The sequence below is a fragment of the Otolemur garnettii genome, unplaced genomic scaffold, assembly GCF_000181295.1.
Source record: "Otolemur garnettii isolate 467f Iridium unplaced genomic scaffold, OtoGar3 scaffold00111, whole genome shotgun sequence".
Lineage (NCBI taxonomy): Eukaryota > Metazoa > Chordata > Mammalia > Primates > Galagidae > Otolemur > Otolemur garnettii.
Window position 1 is genome coordinate 2050289 of NW_003852506.1, and position 23758 is coordinate 2074046.

Here is a 23758-nt window from a genome sequence, read left to right on the forward strand (position 1 = left end):
GTTGCAGCCATCATTGTTGTTTGGCGGGCCCGGGCTGGATTCGAACCTGCCAGCTCAGGTGTATGTGGCTGGTGCCTTAGCTGCTTGAGCCACAGGTGCCGAGCCAGTGGTCAGGAAATGCACATGCTGCACGCAGGCACAGATCCTGGTCTTTTTCTGTTGTTGTGGACTTGGGAGTGTAAGATGGCATAAAAAAAATAAAGGAGAACACGGATGATTTCTAGGTTGATAAACTTTTTAAAAAGCTGGATTTCAAACAAAAAAGAAAGTCAAACTTCTGAGAAGGCAATGTACAGAATGAAGGAATACAAACTAAGGCCCAGCGAGCGACTCGCCTTCCTCTGCCGTCACAAAGTCCTTGTGAAGCACAGTCCCGTCACACGAAGGAGCAGAGGGCTGCACAATTCTCTCATTCTTTTCCAGTACTATTGAAAAGCCTCATGTAAACTGCAGTTACTTAGAAGTACCCTTTTAATTTCTTCAAGGAAGAAGATTTCAAGGTGACAAACAAATCTGGTGTCGTTAAGTTCTTTATTTACCCAGGAAATGAGTGAAATATCGGGAGAAATGGCTAAGAAAAACTTCACTTAGACCACACTATGTCAACTTTTCCTGGTGGGCAACCTGAATACAGCGACTCTGAAAACTCTGTTAAATCTACATGTACTTTGTCACAGTTATTTCTCTACTATAACAAAAAGAGAACAAATAAGAATTACTAAGAATCAAAAGTCAGTATCTCACTTGCGACTCTTCCTCAATTATTTTTTCTAAAATCATTAATTCTATGATCACGTATTTCTTGGCTGGATATTTATTTAGAAGGTATTGAGTGTATAATTTTGTTGACTTTTCCTCTACATATTCTATTCAAGTGTATATGTTTTACACGAGATATAATGTGGAATAATTCATTCAATATTATCTTCCAAAAAAGTATAATTACTTTCTTAATAAATAATAAATGATTAAATAAGCATTCAAGAAGTTATAGCTACATGTTACAAATACTTATATGGGAAAAATCAAACTATAAATTTGTAATATATGTAAATTAAACCAATAACATACACAGAATTCTTAAGATAATAGGCCAAAGTTTCTTAAACAGGGTCCACGAATGAGGTATTACGTGAACACTACGAAACTGCGTGAAAACTTGGGAGTATTTGGGCATTTTTTTGGTAGCGAAAGCTCATATTTTTCTTTTTTTTTTTTTGAGAAAGTCTCACTATGTCACCTTTGGGAGAGTGCCATGACATCACAGCTCACAGAAACCTTAAACTCTTGGGCTTAAGTGATTCTCTTACATTAGCCTCCCAAGTAGCTGGGACTATAGGCATCCACCACAATGCCCAGCTTTTTGCTGCAGTTGTCACTGTTGTTTAGCTGGCCTGGGGCCAGGTTCGAACCCGCCAGCCTTGGTGGTATATGTGGTTGGCACCATAACCACTGTGCTCCAGGAGCCGAGTTGAAAGCTCATATTTTTTTTTTTTTTTTGAGACAGAGCCTCAAGCTGTCCCCCTGGGTAGAGTGCCGTGGCATTACAGCTCACAGCAACCTCCAACTCCTGGGCTCAAGCGAGTCTCCTGCCTCCGCCTCCCAAGTAGCTGGGACCACAGGCGCCCGCCACAACGCCCGGCTATTTTTTGGTTGCAGCCGTCATTGTTGTTTGGCGGGTCCAGGCTGGGGATTCGAACCCGCCACCTTAGGTGTACGTGGCTGGCGCCTTAGCCGGTTGAGCTATAGGCGCCGAGCCGAAAGCTCATATTTTTATTAGATTCTCTTTGATCAAACACAGATTATAAAGAACAAAAAATTATTGCCAAATAAAGATTTTGTTTTGTATTAATTAAGGTAAACAAAAATCAGCTTGCTTTTAATTTTCTTCCCTTAGACCAAAGAGGGAAGTCACTCATTTTCCCCAAAAGAACTAAGACATTTGAACCAAAAAAAACTTTGGACATACTATGGCATATAGCCAAAGTACTTCAAAAGAAATACACTGGACAAATTGGATGCCCCCTAAATGCTACTAGTTTTCCACTGAAAACTGTGCCTCACTTTTAAGTTTACTGAAGATGGTTACTCTACTGCCATGCTAAAGGTCACAGAATCACTTGATCTAGTAATTCTGATGGTCTCTCCTTCATCTGGTCTTCATGCTCAAAATAGATGTATTATGTGAAGTGATATTTCTCAAAACATAAAGAAGTATTCACCTGAAAAATATGTATAGGATTCTTTTTCATAAACATTACTTTGCATAAATACTTATGAAGAGAAAAAAAAAAATTTTTTTATTGTGACAGAGTCTTACTTTGTCGACCTCAGTAGAGTGCCATGACATCATAGCTCACAGTAACCTCTAACTCTTGGCTCAACTGATTCTCTTGCCTCAGCCTCCCAAGTAGCTGGGACTCCAGGCACCCACCACAATGCCCAGCTATTTTTAGAGGCAGGGGTCTCACTCTGGCTCAGGCTGGTCTTGAACCTGTGAGCTCAGGCAATCCACCCGCCTCAGCTTCCCAGGGTGCTAGGATTACTGGTGTGAGCCATTGCACCCGGCCCCATGAAGAGAAAAAATTAACAGCAACAGGAACATATGAAAAGAGACTAGCAATTAATGAATATTTATTTGCTAATAAATTTTTCCGAAGGATTATTCTACTTTTGGTTTATGCCTTAGGTTGCTCCGTGAAAATGAAACAAAAACAAACATACCTTCATTAATTCTTGAAATTCATGAACTCAGCACCATAAATCAGAATAATAATTTATAATAATTTTTGTACTGTTAATATTAAATTGACCTCATATGAAATTGATCTAGGTACCAGCATCAGAAATTTCACATGTTGTTTTAATCTTCAAAAAATCTGAGGTAGAAGTGCTATTATATAAAGAAATATTTCTCACCTAGGGATAATATATTGCGCATACTATTAAAGTTTATAAAGGGCCTGGTGTTTTTTTTTTTTTTTTTTGAGACAGGGTCTCACTCTGTTGCCCATTATCATAGCTCATCGTAGCCTCCAACTCCTGGGCTCAAGTGATGCTCCTGCCTCAGCCTCCTGAGTAGCTTAGACTACAGGTACATACCATCATACCCAGCTAATTTCTTTTCTTTTCTGGTACAGATAGCATATTGCCCAGGATGCTCTCAAACTCCTGGTCACAAGCAATCTCCTCCTACATCTGCCTCCCAAAGTGCTATATGACAGGTGGGAGCCACCACACAAAAGACCGTATTTTGTCTTTTTAATATACATTAATCCTTTTTCAAGTAAAGGGTTGTGAAACAAATCATAAGCTATTAAAGAAAGTCAGTCAACAAACCCAAGAAGGTCAGAATTTGTCCCTATGTGGACAAATTCAAAAATAACTATTTCAGAGCACAGAATCAATACAAATTTATATTCTATTTGTCAAAAAATTATAAAGTTTATTTCATTCATTTTTTATTTATTTATTTTTTTGTGACAGAATGTCAAGCTGTCACTCTGGGTAGAGTGTTGTGGAGCCATAGCTCACAGCAACCTCCAACTCTTGAGCTTAAGCAATCCTCTTGCTTCATTTTTTTTTTTTTCTATTTTTAGTACAGACAGGGGTCTCGCTTTTGCTCTGGTTTTACTTAAACCCATGAGCTCAAGCTATCCACCCACCTCAGGTTCCCAGAGTGCTAGGATTACAGGGGTGAGCCACCACTCCCAGCCATTTTTAAAATTTCTATATTAACTTATTTAGAGATGAAGTCTTACTACATTGCCCAGGCTGGAGTGCAGTGGCCATTCACAGGCATGATCACAGTGCACTGCAGCCTCAAATCCATGAGCTCAAAAGATCTTCCTGATTGCAGGTACTTGCCACTGCAAGGTAAGTTTATTCATTCTCTCTTCTTAAAAGTGAGAGAAGGTCCCAAGCAGGGGCCCACACCTGTAATCCTACCACTCTGGGAGGCCAAGGCAAGAGGATAGCGTGAGCTCAGGAGTTTGAAACCAGCCTGAGCAAAGCAAGACCCTATCTCTACTAAAATTAAAAAAAAAAAATAGCCAGGCCTGGTGACACATGACTATGGTTTCAGCCACACAGGAGGACTTTTTGAGCCCAGGAGCTTGAAGTTGCTGAGGCCATGGCATTCTAGCCTGGTGATAGAGTGAGATTCTGTCTCCAAAAGAAAAAAAAGCAGTGAAGAGTATAAAGAAAAGGATATCTTGGTTAGTTGAGAAGGGGTATACTAATGGTTAAAAACATGTTTAAATATCCTAAAGAAGGCAATACTTAACCTTTAACCCATGGCACAAAGTGGTAGTCAAAGTAACTTAAGCACAAGGGAAGACTGGGGCAGGGTGTGTGTGTGTGTGTGTGTGTGTGTGTGTAGACACGGGGGGTGGGGGGGAGCTAAAAGATCCTGTCCCCTCTGTAACAGAAATAGGTCATTAGGAATCTTCTCCCATGAGGCTTTAGGAAGTACTAATCCTTGTATAACCAGAAAGAAAACTGACTTCAGTTTGTCCTAAATATCTCAGTCTTCTCCCAAATACCTCAACTTTTTTTTTTTTTTTTGAGACGGAGCCTCAAGCTATCCCCCTGGGTAGAGTGCCATGGCATCACGCTCACAGCAACCTCCAACTCCTGGGCTCAAGCGAGTCTCCTGCCTCAGCCTCCCAAGCAGCTGGGACTACAGGCACCCACCACAACGCCTGGCCATTTTTTGGTTGCAGCCATCATTGTTGTTTGGTGGGTCTGGGCTGGATTCGAACCTGCCACCTTAGGTGTATGTGGCTGGCGCCTTAGCCGCTTGAGCCACAGGCGCCGAGCCAAATACCTCAACTTTATTGACAAAGCAGTATTTTATTATTTTAAACACATGTCATTCTAAAGGGTAAAAGTGTCAAGATGTTTGGCTTAATTAGAGAATGAAAAAAAAGAAGAAAATATCTTTTAAGAAGATTTGAGTTCTGCTTTTCTTCTTTTCCAAAATCATATTTTTATTAAATTTTTTGTTTACAATTTAAAAAGAAAAAAATCCACACTATTACAAAAAATTCAACCAACCAACCAGTCTACTGGTATGGCACAGAACCTAACGTACAACGTCTGTTAACTATTTTGATCTTGGGAATATTCTATATAGTCTACATTCAAGGAATCTGTATAAAGTTTCCACAATCACAAGTAATGAGAGTTAGAATGAGAGTCAGAGGATTTTATTATTTCTATGCAGAAGAGGTATTTTCCAAAGGATTATACAGGTAAAAATAAAATTTTATCTTGAACAAAATAAGATAGCAAACCATGAAACAGCCCAACATTATTCCACTAATTAAGGGAAACACCGTTGTTATTTGAATTCACACTGATTTCTCTTGCTGTCTCTGTATCTCCTCTTTCTGGATCTTTTTCTTTCCTTCATTGTTTCCCTTCGCATGCATTTTTTTCCTGACTTCTCATTCTGTTCTGTAGTTCTTTCTCCAGCTCTTTTCTTTTTTCCCCTGGTTGCTAAACATTTTGCCTTTCACTGCCTTCATAATGAATGAGCCTGCCATGAAAACAAGTGTCTGAAACCAAGAGCATAAAAGCCTTAGTTAAGCAAACAAACTTATTTATTATAACTGGCATTCTCATTTCAACATCAATTCAGTTCTTAGGAACAATTTTTAGAACAGATATTGTTACAGGCGGAATTTACACTTCTAACAGCCCCATGTGTCTAATTTAAGAAGCATAGATTTCCCAAGTATATTAAGAAATGTAATTCTTAATTCTGAATTAGTCTAAAATACTCAAACCTTGCTAAGAAAGAAAGTATTACCCACTTTTGGAACAGTATACTGACCATAATATTGTTTTTCATATGATGGAAATACGCACATTGACCCAAATAACTGAGTGCTCTTCAATATTTTTTGCAAATAGAAAATTCAATGATCTAACAAGCTTGTTATAAAGATGAGTCTACAGTGTACAGTACCTTGTCCAGCTTGTAATTCAGAGCTTACCCCATCCCACACACAGCTTGTCAAGAGGAAAAATTCAATCATACTCCACGATAATAATAACTAACCATTATTAACTTTTACAAAGAAAGGCTTAGTACTCCATGGTAAAGGCTATCTTAGACACTGAGCACTCATCTGCGTAGGGGAAACTGAAGAAACACAGAGCTGGAGATGGCTCATCATTCTTAGTCTGAGAAAGATGTGCATTGCCTGAGTAGGGCATGGAGACCTTTAGAAAGAAGTCTAAGTGGATGGCGCAGCCCAGGAGAACTGCCAGGCACTGCAACACTGCCTCCTCCACTGCCACTGACTGGAAGAAAGAAATGCTGAAATGTAAACGGCCATTCACATTAGGACTTGTCCAGTACACAGCGACTAGACAGGAACCAACAAGGACTCAACTTTCAACATGAAACACAGTATCTTGCTCCTATGGGTTTTGGACTCTCTTTATTTGGCACACAGTAGAGCCTTGCAAACTGTAAGCTATACTTTATGCTGCTGCTGTAGCTGTAATTATAGCTAAAATATTACAACACAGAACGTTGGGCTGTCAATGCCAAGGAGAAGTCCTATAGTAACTGCTAACATTGCCAAAGGCAAGGTGAAGTCAAGTGCTACTATCCAAAAAGTCCTTATTAGTAATGGTCTATTTGACACTTGTTTAGAACCATAATTTTATGCCAATAGGCAAGCCCCATATGTAAGAAAAACAATTATCAGAATGTCTCTGTGTGCCTTTTAGGCATCCAAAGAAAATGAAATTTTTTATTTTCTTATAAACTGAGGTATAAAGAAAAAGTCAGAGATAATCTATCATTTTACATTGATGTTTCTGGGACATGAATTTGAAAAGACTACTTCCTACTATGAAAGAAATAAGTATCTTTTTTAGAATACGTAAATACCACACTTAGAACATAAGCATCTATTAAAGTGCATGAAAAAAATAGCCTCTCCTAGAAGGAAGGAATGAGCCCTCAATTTTTAGGAGCTCAGATAGAAACTTAAAGGTCCAGGACTCTAGAGACCTTACTGCTGAATCTGGACCCATTTAACAACAGAAGACCATAACTGTAAGTGTGCTTTATGTTTGCAGTATGTTGCTTCCCATGTGCAATGAATACATGTTAACCTGACTATAAGGGTAATTTTTCCTCTTTAACTAATGACTTGAGGATTTCTACCATCGCTTATCAGATCTTGGGTAGGGAGTCTAATTCTTCTTGAACTGAAAAAAATGGGAGAAACCCACAAAAAAATGAATCTGAATTAGACATTCTGGAAAAATGGAATAAATCAGATTGTATGTGATAAAATAGCCTTAATCTCTAAATTCTTTCTCATTAAAAAACTGAGTACAGGGCGGTGCCTGTGGCTCAAGGAGTAGGGCGCCGGCTCCATATACTGCAGGTGGCGGGTTCAAGCTGGGCTCCGGCCAAAACTGCAAAAAAAAAAAAAAAAAAAATCCCAAAACTACACCGAATACACTTATATTTCCCAATCCCTGTCTTACACCTCAGAATCTGGACTAAACCAGGGTGCAATTATTCTCTGTCTTACCTTAACACCTAAGAAAACTGGACATGACTTTGAGTGTGTATCAAAGTAAGTGAATAACTTATTGGAAGTTGTTTTTCACCAAAAAAAGATACATACATATGGAGTGAGAGAATCAGTCTTTGCTAAACGTTATCCTCATCTGTGGAGCCAGACATTTAATAATCTCTTGGTAAGCTAATTTTAAAATGTTGCACTCTGAAAGACATTTCTCCAGGGGCACTGTACTAATACACTATAATGAGGGAACTGCGTTTTCTTCTTCCAGGTGAATGAGCTACATGAACATGAGATACAATTGTTAAGTCCTAATTTCTTTTCTATACTTTCCAGCTGGTTTCCTTTGGGGACAGGAAGGTTTAGGATGGTGAAGTCACACCATCGGGTTAGAAGAATGACTGAATAATTGCCCATGTTTCACCCCTGGCAGGTAGAAGTAATCTTGGCATCATCAGTGTGGATGGTCTAACAGCAGTGCTGTATCAAGAGAAACACTGAAGAAATCCCACAGGGACAGGATGCTGGTTCTCCCTGGTCTCCCTCATCATCCAAGAAACTATAGTTGGTAATGAATACTTTTTTTTTTTTTTAGACAGAGTCTTACTATGTTGGCCTTGGTAGAGTGCTGTGGCATTACAACTCACAGCAACCTCAAACTCTTGGACTTAAGCAATTCTCTTGCCTCAGCCTCTCAAGTAGCTGGGACTACAGGTGCCCACCACAACGCCCGGCTATTTTTTGTTGCAGTTGTCATTACTGTTTAGCTGGCCCAGGCCGGATTCAAACCCACCAGCCTTGGTGCATGTGGCTGGTACTGTAACCACTGTGCTATGGGTGCTGAGCCATGCATGAATACATAGTTTAAAGTCAAGAAAAAAAAAAAAGCTTCATATTTTCCAGGGTGGTTACGACAAAGAAGGTAGAAGATACTCAAGGGACTAAATGTTAAATCAGCCTCTGAGTCATCTCCATCAAAGCATAAATTTTTGAATCTTCAATTTAACTGTTTCTGTTTTGGTTTCACCATGTTTCAGAAAAATACAAGAAATAATAACTGTAAGAAAATCTAACATTCACTAAGCCCCCCAAATAGGTGTTAACAGAATAAAACTTTCCTGACTTGTGGTTCTTTACTTACCATGTTAATTTAAATGTAAAATTAATAAGGGAAAACCAAAATAAAAATTTAAAAGAAAAAATTGGCCTACTCTAGAAATAAATATATTTGGAAAAGGGGCTAAAACCAGGCTTTCTCAAAGAAAATCTGATACTGACAGCAGCACTGGCCAACTGAACACAGCAAGCGTGAGTCACATCGGAATTTAAGGGTGTTCTCTTCAACAAGGGCAACAGCAATTCAACTGCCATAATTATTTAATCCATATTATCTTCTAGGCATTTATCAAAGTCTCTCATTTTTGATAATGAAAAGAGTGTATCATGTTCTAATACTTGAACCTTGCTTGGGGAGGCAAATTTCCAGAAAAAGGAATCTTAACATTGAGGCAAAAATCTATACTACTGCCCAGATTCAAAAGATAACTGAATACTTAACATCTGATACCTTGTATTCCAAGAGACTATTAAAAAGCACTACCAGCTAGAGACAGTGTTATGTTCTTTTTGCTTAAAACAGTGACAAGTCACAATAAGAGTTACAATGAGTATTTGTATTATACTCATTATCCTAGAGATGGAAAATTTACAGCTGTACTTCTAATACTGACAGGCCAAACAATTATATGCACATAAATATAGAAGATATATATATATAGTGGACACACACACACACAATGTAAGCAGGAAAGTAAAGCAAAGAAAAACACTAAGTCAGCTCAGATAATACTTCCCCTAAGAGTACTTTCCTAGAATTGTATAATTGAGAAAAGATCATTACTTAATATTCTGAAAGAACAGCACAAATACCTCAAACTCAGATGTCTAGACAATATGTCTTAGAATCTCAACCCAAAGGTCAATTGAAAGTTTCAAATATGCTTCTTAATTAAAAATTTTTTTTCTAATAATTAAGAATAGGAGTTTTACTTCTTCCTAGCATTAAAACCTAGGCTTGCCAGAGTCAATATAAAGAATTCTAAATTAGAAAAGGAAAACAAAGTATTTGGGGAGGGGGGAAGCATGACATCCAATTTCTTATAAGGATGTAGTTGATAAAAACTTCAATATCTACTCAAATCGAAAGCCATAGAGGATTATTGTTTATAAGAAACGAACTATTTGCATTCTGGTTTTACTATAAGAGTTATTAACATTCTTAAGATGATAAAGTTGTAAAGTCAAATTGAATACACCAAATCAGGAAGGCTATGACCTAACCATTGAACAATTTCTCAGAGCTTTGGCATTTTCCTGGGTTTCACTGTGCCCAAATGTAACAAAACCATACACCACTTCCATCACATGATGAAAGTGATTACTCAATAGTAAAATTTAAAAAATGTAAAGTAAAAAATAAAGATCTACGTTTAAGCACAATCTTGAAGGTAAGAAGTGGCAGAAAAACTCTTAGTTTTAAAAAAAGAAAATAATCTCTTTTAGTAATCTTCAAAGAACATAAGAAAGACAAAACTTTTGGAGTTTGGCTTTTGGAACTCAACTGGATGTGGTTATAAATAGACAAAAGGATAGAGAAGTATAAAAATATAATACAGGTTACAGAAAGATGTTATGCTGGGGCCACTCACTCAGCCCTAATTTATAATAAGATGTTAAATTCATTTGTACATTTTAAAGGATACAAATGCCAGTTAGATTGTATAATGTTCATCTGTAAACATGAAGGCTTTCACAAAGGCTCACCAAGCAGCTAATACATTTTTCTGCCTGGGGTTCAATATCAACTAATCATCTGGACAGTAAGAAAAATTAAAGGGCAGCACATATACATAGGCACACACAGAATAGTCACCTTTAGCTGATTATTGAAAATATCAATCTCCTGTAGCTTTGATCTTGTTTCTTTTTCCACTTCATCCAGCTGGTCTCGTAGCTGTTGCCGAGCTAGTTCTTTTGCTTCTAAGGCTCTTTTAAGTGTAAGAAGTGAATCTCCTATTTTAGAAAAACATTGTAAGGTAAGAACACATTGAACTGGCAGTGAGACAAGTATATTTTTTAATGTTATTCTTTCACTCAAGGAAATTCTTGCTAGTTAAAAACAAAAAAGAGGTCACCTTTAAAAATAAAACACCTACTGTGCAAACTGTTTTGCTGAACTTGTTTTAATTGGTCATTGAGTATCTGTTTTTCTGGAATAAGTCTTCCAAGCATCTGCTGAGATTCCTGGAAAGGAAGAAGGAAAACAGCAGTGAATGACAGGGAAAGTCACCATGTCTACATCAACACCAGGCAGAGCTGACCTCAGTTTTCTAACCCCTCAAAGACTCTTCTAATCTCATCCTAAAATCTCTATGGTGAAGCTGCATTTAATTGCTAGTTAGGGTGGCTCTTGCTTTCTTACTAAGAAATTAACTGTTTGCCAAATGCTTTTCCCTAAAATAAAGTTAAGACAGTTATAGCTCCCTTGGTATTTCTTGAATTTTTGTTGACTTGCTGGAGATTTATAAGCATTAAAGAATGTACTTTAACTACAACTCTACAGAGAGAAAAGTGAAGTAATAATCTCTCAATGACACTGGGATATAAGGCAGATTTATGACCCTGTTTGTAAACTATCTCAGTAGTTTAAATAGAAACTATTGACTTAATGAGGCTGAACTTAGCTTTAACTAAGTTACTAGAAGTTGAAAATAGAAATCAAAGACAGATTTTTAACAACTAGAATCTTTACTGTTGTATGCATTTTTTTCACTACACTGGACGGAACTATTAAATACATTGAGCAATTGATGTTTTAAAAAGAATTTGAAAAAAGTACCACGAAACTTTTGAACCAACTATTTTAGCTGACACAAGAAAACAGTTAAATCACACCGCAAGGGCGATTTGGAGTTTTCATGGGTAATTTGCCAAGTATAGTACTTGCTTAAGTGTAGCTGAAATTAGCTTGCATAATTCCTACATGTTTCAGTAAAATGGCAGCCTTTCCAGGTTGTAATAAGGAATATTTAACTTATATTTCTACTCTGATAAAAAATGATCTCTATGCCTTTTCCTTATTGCAACAATGGGGACCTGTTCACTATCTATGGCAAATGTATTGTGGTCTGTTAACCTATATCTTGCTCTGGCTCTATAAACCTGTCCTTCTCTTCCACAGTAGACTTTATTTTACACTTAAAAAAAAAAGAAAAGATAAAATAATTTAAAAAAATAAAAAAGATTTTAAAAAATGATCTCTGTGCATTGAGGTTCAGTTTCAAAAATTAAAAATGACATTAAACGTTTTCATCAGATGCTGAGAACCAGTCTTTTAGAATAACCAACTGTAGATACAGACTGGCTGATGTAGAATCAATCTTTTTGTAATATATGTCTCAATGATAAAGAGATTTAGCTCAGTAGTAAGACTCTAGGACCACTTCTATGAGTTAGCACACCAAAAAAAATTTTTTTGACAAAACAGAATATAGAAATAAGAGAGTTTTCCCCCCAAAAGTAGCCAACTCAATTTCTCCTTCTCTTATTCTCCTTCCTAGATTAAGGCAAGGCCTCTTACCCTTTCTTTTCTTTTTTTAAAGACAGGTCTTGATCTGTCAATAGGATCTGGATTGTCGTGGCATCATCATAGCTCACAGTAACCTCAAACTCCTGGGCTCAAGAGCCTCCTGACTCAGCCTCCCAGCTAGCTGGGACTACAGGCATGTGCCACAGCTCCTAAATTCTTTCTATTGAACTAATTTTTCCTATTTTTGCCAAAGACAGGGTCTTAATCATGCTTAGGCTGGTCTGAAATGAAAAATTCCTTAATAGGCTCAGGGCCTATAGCTCAGTGGCTAAGTGTGCCAGCCACATGCACCAGAGCTGGCAGGTTCGAAAACAGCCCGGGCCTGCCAAACAATGACAACTGCAACCAAAAAAAAAAAAAAAAAAAAAAAAAAAGCCGGGCATTGTGGCTGGTGCCTATAGTCCCAGCTACTTGGGAGGCTGAGGCAAGGGAATCATTTAAGCCCAAGAGTTGGAGGTTGCTGTGAGCTGTGATGGCACAGCACTCTACCAAGGGTGACAAAGTGAGACTCTGTCTCAAAAAAAAAAAAAGGAAAGGAAAGAAAAAATTCCTTAATAAAATGATAAAATGAGAGCAAATTGAATCCAGTTAACTCAAGATAATATATCATGACCAAGTGTGGTTTATTCCAGCAATGGAAGACTGGTTTAATGTCCAAATTGCAATCAATGTAAGTCACCATATTAACAAAATAAAGTAGAAAAAAAACACATAATTATCTCAACAGATGCAGGAAAAAAAAATGGCCCATTTCAACAACCATTCGTGATAAAAACTTTCAGCAAAAAGAGAACAGAAAGTAAGTCCCTCAACCTGATAAATGGCAGCTTTAACAATCGGTTTCCATCATACTTGATGGTGAGAAAGCTTTCCTCCTAAGATGAACAGGCTATATGCAAAACTTAGATGACAGATGACTTGTTAATAAGAACATATTGGTGCCTGTAGCTCACTGGGTAGGGTGCCGGCCACATGGCCACACACACTGAGCCTGGCCCGATCGATCCTGGCCAAGGCCAGCTAAAACAACAATGACAACTACCACAAAAAACAACAGCTGGTGCCTATAGTCCCAGCTACTTGGGAGGCTGAGGCAAGAGAATCTCTTAAGCCCAAGAGTTTGAAGTTACTGTAAACTGTGATGCCAAAGCACTCTACCAAGAGTGACATAGTGAAACTCTGTCTCAAAAGATTCAGCCTCTTTAACAAACCCCTATTACCCTGCTCTGCAATAAAAAGTTGGTCTCCATGACAGGAGTGCCAACCTGTTCTGGTGCAGGCCTGGCCCTGCCACAGTAATTCCATTGTTAAAAATTTACCCTAGAGAAATAAAACATTCCCACATAAAGACTTGTATACAAATGCTCATTGAAGTTTTATTCAGACAAGTCCCAAATGGAAAGTACTTGAACGTTAATCAACAGGTGAATAAACAAATAAAGAAATACTACTCAGTGATGAAAAATAATAAATGAGTCACGGCATGGATAAATCTTAAAACATGCTGAGAAAAAGTAGTGTGACATAGAAGTATCACAAAATTCAAATATAATGAGCTATAGATAATATTTATCTAAATTCGATACTCCAGCACCTGTAGCACAGTGGTTACAGTGCCAGCCAAATGCACCAAGGCTGGTGGGTTCAAACCCAGCCTGGGCCAGCTGAACAACAACTGCAACAAAAAATAGCTAGGCACCTGTAAGTCCCAGCTACTCAGGAGGCTGAGGCAAGAGAATCGCTTAACCAAGGGTACTCAAACTTTGTAAACAGGGGGCCAGGTCACTGTCCCTCAGACCATTGGAGGGCCAGACTGCAGGCCTGGGATGAGTCGGCTGCTAAGTAGGACAGGCAGCGGTGGCAGAAACACCCAGCAGGCCAGATAAATGTCCTAGGCAGGCCACATGTGGCCCGCAGGCTGTAGTTTGAAGATACCTGGCTTAAGCCCAAGAGTTTGAGGTTGCTGTGAGCTGTGTCCCCACAGTACTCTACTGGGGGCAACATAGTAAGACTGTCTCAAAAAAAACCAAAATTTGATACTCCATAATTCAACACTTGATACCAAACCAGGTGCTATTATAACAACATTGAATGGGCAATAAAACGAAGGCAAACTAATACTACTCCACTGTTATCTCCAACTATTTTATATGTATCTCTCTCATATCCTTCCTAAAATACTTAATTGTGCTAAGTTATTGCAACTATCATGTAAAGCCAACGTTCTGTTGGTGGTCTGCAGATTCTATGTGATTGGGCCCCCACTTGGTCTAACCACAGTGGTCTTCCTGGGGTAACTGGTATCCAAGACATGCTATAGCCTCAGGGCTCTGGCACTGCTGGCTCCCTGCCCAGAGCTCACTCTGTCAGATATCCACCTATCTTAGACCTTCACTGATTTGAGGTCTTTGTTCAAATGTCGCCCTCACAGGAAGGCCTATGCTGACCACCTTTGTTAAAATCACAATCCCTCCTTCCCCAAGACTCCCTATCTCTTTCCCTGGTCCCTCTCGACAGTACTTCTTATCTTCTACTAGAGTAGAGACTTTACTTATTTTGTTAGCGTCTGTCCCTCTTACAGAGGGTCTGTAAGGCAGGGTTCTCGCCTCTCCCTCAGGGCTGTAGCTCCAGTGACTGCAGCTGTGTTCAGCAAAACTCTGTTGAGTTTAGTTACTTGACAGCCTCTTTTTCAGACCAGGACCCTGTCTCCTTCATCTTTGCTTCCCAGTACCTGATACGTGGTAGATGTTTAATGTTTGGTCAGTAAATAAATAAATAAAATGAATTCAAGAAAAGCACACAGGCCTGCCTAAAAGCTTTTAAGGGACACAGTTTCTCACCTGCAATTGCTGCTGTAGATGAGTGATTTCAGCAATTCTCAACTCTCTAGATTTGTTTGTACTCTCAATTTCTTGCCTTTGGGTGGTCAGTCGACATCTGATATCTTGAAGTTTTCCTTCCAGTTGATTCTTTTTGTCATTCTTTAACAAATGAAAGATAATGGGAATTATTACCATTTTTAATGGTTCCACATCAGTACATTTCCAAAGTGTAATCAAACTTCACTCACTAGAGCTTCTAATTCAAATTCCAAAGTCTTTTTCTTTGCTTTCAGTACAACTATGTCTTCTTGTTCTTTGTTTCTCTGATTTAGCAGCTCTTGTCTTCGGTTCCGTTCCCACTCAAGTTGTCGCTGCCTTTCAAGTTCCCGTTTTGCAGCCTGTGAGATTTATAGACAATTTATTAATTTTCAGTTCTTACACTATTCAATATCTTTCGACAAAAGTGACATCTAGTAAGTCTTTCCTTTTAGGGGTGAAATATTATTAAACAATGCAAGAACTCACATCACAAAACAACAAAAAGAATTTTATAAAAATACATTATTCCTTCTATTGAAAGGGGAATAAAGAGAACTATTATACTGATATAAGATGAGAACTGACAGGATTATTTCACCATTAGAATTCCATTCTTTTTTAAAAAATGTTTTACTGACACAAAATATCTCTACACACTTATAAGGTACATGTGATACTTTGTTATATGCAGAGAGTGTGTAGTGGTTAAGTCAGAGAATTCAGGGTGTTCACTGCTTCAAGTATTTAACCATTTCTATAAGTTGAGAACATTTCTAGTCCTCTGGTCTAGGTATTTTGAAATACACAACACAGTGCTGTCAACTATAGTCACCCTATTCTGCTATCAAACATTAAGAACTTATGGAATTCTATTGTTTAAGCCTTCAACAATGCATAATAAAAGGGCTTTTTCTTATGTATTGACTCACAAAGAGGAGGGAAAATTTTTTACCAAGTATAGTAAAGCCCCTCAGAATAAAAATAAATGAACACAACTTGATTTTGTCCATCAAAATAACAATTCTTATTTATCCTTTAAAAAAAAAAAAACTAATTCTAAAAGTGTGTGGCTTGGACCAGGTGCACTGGCTCAGTCCTGTAATCCTAGCACTCTGGGAGGCCAGGCAGGTGAACTAACTGCTTGAGCTCATGAGTTTGAGACCAGCCTGAGTGAAAGCAAGACCCTGTCTCTACTAAAAAACAGAAAAACTGAGGCAAGAGAGTCACTAGAGCCCAAGAGTTAGAGATTACTATGAGCTATGATGACCTCACGGCACTTTACCCAGGGCGACAGCTTGAGACTCTGTCTCATAAATAAATAAATAAATAATGTGGCTTTGCTCACACCTGTAATCCTAGCACTCTGGGAGGCTGAGGCAGGTGGATTACCTGAGTTCATGGGTTCAAGACCAGCCTGAGTCAGAGCCAGACCCACTCTCTAAAAATAGCCAGGCATTATAGCAGGTGCCTGTAGTCCTAGCTACTTGGGAGGCTGAGGCAAGAGAATTGCTTAAGCCTAAGAGTTTGAGGTTGCTGTGAGCTGTGATACCACAGCTCTCTACCCAGGGCGACAAAGTGAGACTATGTCTCAAAAAAAAATAGTAAGGGCAGCACCTATGGCTCAAAGGAGTAGGGCACTGGCCCCATATGCCAGACGTGGTGGGTTCCAACCCAGCCCCAGCCAAAAACTGCAAAAAAAAAGAAATAATAATAATAAAAAACAAACATGTATGGCTTCTACCTCCTTAATTAATCATTCATTTCCTTTTACCACAAAAACTTCAGTAATTTCTTGGGAAATGCCAGCTCTTCTCAATACTAACTCTGGTAACTACTTTAGAGCACACTGACGTCAGAGTACTTGCTACTATTTACTGGAATTGTCTCTGACTTATGGGTCTCCTAACCACACCGGAAGGTCCAGGAGGATTATTTAGGCACAGATGTATCTGCAGGAACAAATGATAGTAAATGTCTATTATATAATTTTGAATAAAAACATAACAATGTTTTATTCTTCACACTGAAGAAGAGAAGGCTGTCTATCTTTTGGTTGTCCATTGTAGAAATTAAAATCTTCTTAGTGTTTAAGCCTATCTGCCTGAACTAAAAGCAGCTAATGGCTACAAGCTTTCCAAAGCAATGAGTGAAGTATTATTTTCTTTCTTTCTTTCTTTTTTTTGAGACAGAATCTCACTTTGTCATCCCCAGTAGAGTACCTAGGTGGCATAGCTCACAGCAACCTCAAACTCTTGGGCTCAAGCAATTCTCTTACCTCAGCCTCCTGAGTAGCTAGGACTATAGGCACCCACCACAATGCCCAGCTATTTTTAACTATTTTCACTCTGGGTCAGGCTGGTCTGGAACTTGTGAGCTCAGGTGATCCGCCAGCCTCAGGCTGCCAGAGTGCTAGGACAGGCGTGAGCCACTGTGCCTAACCAAAGTATTATTTCCTTATAAAGATAAATCCCTCATTTTTACATTCCATTCACATGAGAGTCATGGCATTGCTTCTGTAGTAACATACCAAAACTGGAAAGGCAGACAAGAAGACTGGCTTGTCTAATCTATCCAGGTATGGTACCAAATTTACGAAGCCTTCTATAGAATACAGGATAGGTTTCCCAGGCATATTTTTAAGATTGTTAAAATAAGTTGCAGGATAATATAATTGGTTATAGCCATTACAGTGGCTTTAAAAATAAAAACTACACAACCCCACCCTCCCAATCACATAAAACTTTATATTTTTATAAAGATATATAAATATGAGAAAACAATTTGGGGGGAAACACTTAACTGGTAGCAGGGATTTGTAACAAGATCGTACCATCAAAATCTTTCACGTGAATGCTCATAACAACAGTACTTACAATAGGCAAAAAGTATAAACCACCCAACGCCCATAAACAGATGAATGGTTAAACAAAATATAGTATGTCTGTGCAAATAAAATATTATTTGGCTATAAAAAGGAATAAAGTTCTGATTCATGATACAATGTGGGTGAACCTTGAAAACATTGTACGAAGTAAAACCCAGACACAAAAGACTACATGTTGTCTGAGTCCATTTGTTAGAAGTGTCCCAAATAGGCAAAGCTACAGAGACAGAAAGTAGTGGTTGCCAGGAGCTGGGGGAAGAGAAGGATGTGAGTAACTGCTTTGCAGTTAAGGAGCTTCCTTAGGGGGTCATGAAAATGTTCTGGAATTAGATAGAGGTGATAGTTGTACAACTCTGTTAATATATGAAAACTCCAAAATTATATATAGATGCTCAAGAGATTCTCTTGCTCAGCTTTCCTAGTAGCTGGGACTACAGGCACCTGCCACAAAGCCTGGCTATTTTTCTTTTGTTTGTTTGTTTAGCAGGCCTGGGCTGGGTTCGAACCCTCCAGCCCCAGAGCATGTGGCCAGCACCTTAACCACTGAGCATGAGTGCCTGAAAACTCCTAAATTATAAAAAGGTAAAAATAAAAGGCTATTCATAGATGTCTGGGCTAATTCTGAAGGTGGGGGAGCTCAAGCACTGACCACGAGGCAGCGGCTCACCTCTCGCCTCTCAATCTCCTTCCTCCTCTCCTCTTCTCTCTGCCGTTCCAGCTCTCGCTGCTTTTCCAACTGCTTTTCCAACTCCAGCTGCCTCTTTCGCTCTTGCTCCTGCCGCTCCCGCTCCTTCCTTTCTTGCTCTGCCCGCTCCAGCTGCGCCAAGCGCTCTTGCTCTTTGCGCTGCTGCTCTAGGAGAGCTTGTCTCCGTTTCTCCAGTTCCAGATTGCCACGTTCAAAATTCTCCCGCTTCTTGTCTTCGAACGTTACTTTCAAACAAGGAACAGACCAATTATGAAAAATCATTATTTTCAACATGTTATTTCCAAATTCCCTGGTCTACATAAAACTTGCTATACAAACTCAACCCCGGAACTCCCTAAGCTTCCTGTCTGTTCTCTTATTAAAAGGCACTACAAAAATGTCCTTATCTAAACTCTTTCTATCCCCTTCCCTCCATGCCAAATGCTGTTTCCAGAAGAAAATCCTTCCTCTAATATTTCCAACTCATCACTCAATCTCCTTTCCTTCCCTGTTCTTCTGTCCTCCTCCTTATCTATGACCTTGATCTCCGGTCTCTCCAGGGTCATAACCTCTGCCCCTCTCTCTGTCTCTGTTAGCTGGTAACTGTGCTGATGTGTCTTCTGAGAAGAAGATGTCTCTAAAGCAGAGGCAGAAGGAGAGCATTCCATGTTCCCCACTGTAGAGTAAGCCCTAATCATCACGTAGACCAAAATCAGTGAATAATTTTTTCTAATCCACAATTCAGTTTCTATCGTTGACATACTAATTATGAATTTTAGACCAGTTACTCAAACCTATCTTTTTTGTTTCTCTAATCCTTGCCAACCTTTTATCTATGTCCACATTCCTTTCCTAAAATCCCATCTTCCCTGTCCTTACTGTCTTTAGCAGTGTGTACTCGTTTTTGGATTGCCTCACATGCTTCTTGCTACTAACCAACACCAGCCAAGGAAGCTCTCATTGCCAGCCTGTGCAGCACCCCTCCCAGTGATCCAGATCTATTTAGGAACTGTCACTTCGCACTTTGCCTTGAGATCTGTAGCTGTGAGCATCCTTCCTTGGCCTCTTCCCACTTTCCTATTTGGACTCCACTGCTGTAGACAGACTTCCCTCAAATACTGTAGTTAGGGATTAGAGATCAAAGAGGCAAAGTCTCTTGTTCTTCTTGTACCTTTGTTGATTTCAGAGAATGCAGCAAGTTCTTTATTCTGACGCTTTAAAACTGAAAGCCCTTCCACCATGGAAAGAAATCAAGTGATGACCCATGCTACGAGATGAAGGACTATCAAAAATATTGTGCTAAGTGAAAAAGTCCAGACACAAAGGGTTCCCTACTGTAGGATGCCATTTATATGAAATATCCACAATAGGTAAATCCATAGAGACAGAAAGCAGATTGGTGGTAGGCAGGAACTGAGGGGAAGGAAAACAGGGAGTGACTGGGTAAGGAGTTTTCCTCTGTAGTGATGAAAATATTTCAGTACAAGATAGAAGTGGTGCCTGCACAACACGGAGGGTGTTCTAAATGCCATAGTTACAGGATGGATGTTTGTGTGCCCCACAAATTCATATATTGCATTCCCAACTACCCCAACATGATGCATTTGCAGATAGGTCCTTTGAGGGTTACAATAGGTCATGAGGGTGGGGCTTTCACAATGAGTAGCATCCTCATAAAAAGAGTCCTGTATTCATATACCCAGGAAGTGCCATGTAAGGACATGTGGAGAAGGCTGTTGTCTGAAAGCCAGGAAGAGAGCTCTGACCAGGAATCAAAGAGCCCAGCATCTTCATCTTGGACTTTCCAACCTCCAGAACTGAGAAATAAAGTCCCACTGTATAAGCCACTCAATCTGTGGCACTTTGTTATGGCAGCTAAGCCACTGAACTGACCCTTTATATTATGTGAATGTCATCTCAATTAACAAATTCTGAAAGTCTCTATACATCTTTTTAATTCTAGCATCTGGCATTATTCCTGGACTGGGAGGAATAGTGATAAATAGCACATGCTAAATGGCCAATGAAAGAATGAATGTACAAACGAAATACTCTGATAATATTACTTCCTGTTCAAAATTTTAAATGAATGTCTACTACCAACAGAGTAAGAGAACTCCAAATTCTAAGAATTCCTGTCCTTCTCTGCCACTGAGACTTCATTCTGATTCTTATCAAAACCTGAAATGTTCCTCACTTCTACATGTGATCCTATTCAACTTCATGTCTCAATTCAACTGTGACTTCCTCCAAAGAGATTTAATGTCTCATGTTCCTCCCAGTCTACACCAACCAGTCGTAAGTAAAGTCTGTTGTGCATCTAGAGTACTCTCTAGCCATTCATCCCGTTTATGCACTCTGCTTAAATGATTATTTATATGGATGTCTTAAATACCCTATTAAAAGCTTCTAGAGCAGTGGTTCTCAACCTTCCTCATGCTGCAACCATTTAATACAGTTCCTTCCTCATGCTGTGGTGACCCCCACACATGAGGAGCAGAGTCTCAAAATATGTGTTTTCCAATGGTCTTAGGCGACCCCTGTGAAAGGAGAAAGGGTCGTTCCACCCCCAAAGGGGTCATGACCCACAGGTTGAGAACCGCTGTTCTACAGATATGGACCATGTCTTATTAACATTTAGGTTCTTTCCTGTACTCAGCACAGAGCCTTACACATAGAATATCCTCAAGAAGTACTTCATCAGTGAAGAAGTGATTTCGTTTACAGCATAAACTGGGAGAGCTAATATCTGGAGCAGACTAATTAATTGCTAACCTTGTTATATGCAGCAAAATGACAGTGACAAAGTACTTACCATAAAGAGACTCCATAATAAATTCCACTGGCTTCTTAGTACTATTTTTGTCTTATTAAGAATTCATAAACACCTTAAAATATGTTACTAGTATGGGCTCAGCACCCATAGCTCAGTGGTTAGGGTGCCGGCCACATGCACCAGGGCTGGCAGGTTGGAACACGGCCCAGACCTGCTTAACAACAATGACAACAACAACAACAAAATAGCCGGGCATTGTGGTGGGCACCTGTAGTCCCAGCTACTTGGGAGGCTGAGGCAAGAGAATTGCTTGAACCCATGAGTTTGAGGTTGCTGTGAGTTGTGACGCCACAGCACTCTACCAAGGGTGACGTAGTTAGACTGTCTCAAAAAAAAAAAAAATGTGTACGAAGGGTTTATCATTGTAAATGTAAAATAGGTTTACTTTAAATCCAAACAAGTTTCCTGCTAATAAGCAGTTGCCAATTCTCCAGTAACAGGAGAAAAGAAGAGTAGATAATTTTACTTTCGCTTCTGCAGGGTTGGCATTAAGCAATCACCTGAAAACTTATTAAAGGTATCTCTCTCTAAGATCAATTAAAAAAACACAGCCAAAATGTCAAAAGCTGGTTTATTTTTACCTCCATTTTTGCCTTAGGATAGACAATCTCTAAATTATTTAACACAAATATGAAGACTGCCTTACCAGGTAATTTCTTTTCTAATTGTTGCTGTTCATCTTCCAAAACTGGTTCCTCTGGTAGCCTCTGATCTGCAGATGTTGAGCTTATGACAGATATACCACTGCCAGATCGAACTCTTCTGCAATTGTGGGTGGGAGGAAGAAAAGGAAATTCACACAGAGATGTCTGGTTAACACTGGACAAGTTATGAAAAAGAGTTTTAAAAGATTATAACACATCTTAGGACAAATTTCATTTAGACTAAAGAAAAAATAAAGATTTGGTCTTCCTTCTCTAGTTACCAAGAGTTTTCTGAAAATGCATATTTGAACATCATCAGACTCTTGAGTATGAAGCTGAAAATGCTTAGAAGTGTAACCAAATTTAGGACAATCCCAAAGATCTGAATTATAATTCATAGTTATAAAGTGGTTAGACCAATGCCTGGGACAAAGTATCACTCAAGGTCAGGTGTTATTTCTGTTGTCCTCGAAAGTAACTTTAAATTCCTCCAAGGGGAGATCAGCATCTCAGCTAGTTGAGAGCATCTCTTTTCCAATTATAAAGTATCTCCCTTAACAAAACACATGTTTCATCCCTTAACAAACACATGAAATGTCTATACTTTATAGTTCTTAAAACAACTCAGTTTATTAATTCGTTTCGCTTTAAACCTTTAACCTTGCTCTGTTAAAACAATCTCTCTATCCTCTTTATACTTTTATTATCTGCTCCCAGCATAGATGTCTCTCCTAGTGATTGCTGTGGGTTTTACTGGCCAACAGCATCAGCACATACTGCTTTCTACCCAGTCCTAGTTCCCTCAGCTTGCTCCCATACCACGCATGTGCTGACACAGACGGCTCTGTTTCTCTCCATTGGAGGGAGATTTTGCCCCAGTCTCCTGTCAAGCTTAGGAAATCAGGACAGAAATTCTTAGTGCTGCTGCTTTAATTTTTCTTTGCCCTTCTAAGACCTCATGTTTAAAGCCAGGAGACAGAGAAGCCCAGGACAGGGTGTGCATGCAGAAATCATGACAGGTGTCTCCCAACTGAACTTCAGGGACTCTGCTGACATTTCTACTGGAAACGTTTTTCAGACCAAGATAATTTCTCTATTTCCCTAATTCCAACTAAAGGTGGAAGCAGTGGCTTGCCCCAGTTTTACCAGCTACTCCAAGGCTGAGGTAAGAGGATAGCTTGAGGCCAAGAGTTTAAGACTAGCCTGGGTAATACAGAGAGACTATCTCAAAGACAAAACAAAATAAAAACAAACAACTTAAATTTTCTAAATTGCCAGCATTTTTTTTTTTTTTTACCTATTGAACATGCAGAATTCACAGGCATGATTTCCTGGCTGTATTTATTTTTCTTTGTTTCTCTCTCTGTCTTTTTTGTTTGTTTGTTTCCATTCAGATGGAGTCTTAACTCTATTCCCCAGGCTAGCGTGCCACAGGATCAGCTTAGCCTCAAACTCCTTTGTTCAAACGATCCTCTTGCCTCTGCTTCCCAAGTAGCCGGGACGACACGCGCCCATCACAATACTGCACTAATTTTTCTGTTTTCAGTAGAGATGGGGGTCTCACTGTTGCTCAGGCTGGTCTTGAGCTCCTAAGCTCAAGGGATCTTCCCACTTCATCCTCCAAGAATGTCAGGATTACAG

At 39.1% G+C, this 23758-nt stretch overlaps 1 protein-coding gene across 4 annotated transcripts in view; it reads right to left on the reverse strand.

The window, feature by feature from the left end:
- The window catches only part of ITSN1 (intersectin 1), a 228435-nt gene that overhangs the window by 89727 nt on the left and 114950 nt on the right, over positions 1 to 23758 (reverse strand). For all 4 annotated transcript variants that reach the window (XM_023517462.1, XM_023517461.1, XM_023517459.1 and 1 more), the window contains exons 11-16: positions 22120 to 22235; positions 18620 to 18882; positions 15278 to 15427; positions 15048 to 15188; positions 10775 to 10862; positions 10492 to 10631 (exon numbers count right to left, since the gene is read on the reverse strand). In XM_023517462.1, the coding sequence (XP_023373230.1) occupies positions 10492 to 10631; positions 10775 to 10862; positions 15048 to 15188; positions 15278 to 15427; positions 18620 to 18882; positions 22120 to 22235 (898 nt within the window). The remainder of the gene's footprint in view (positions 1 to 10491; positions 10632 to 10774; positions 10863 to 15047; positions 15189 to 15277; positions 15428 to 18619; positions 18883 to 22119; positions 22236 to 23758) is intronic.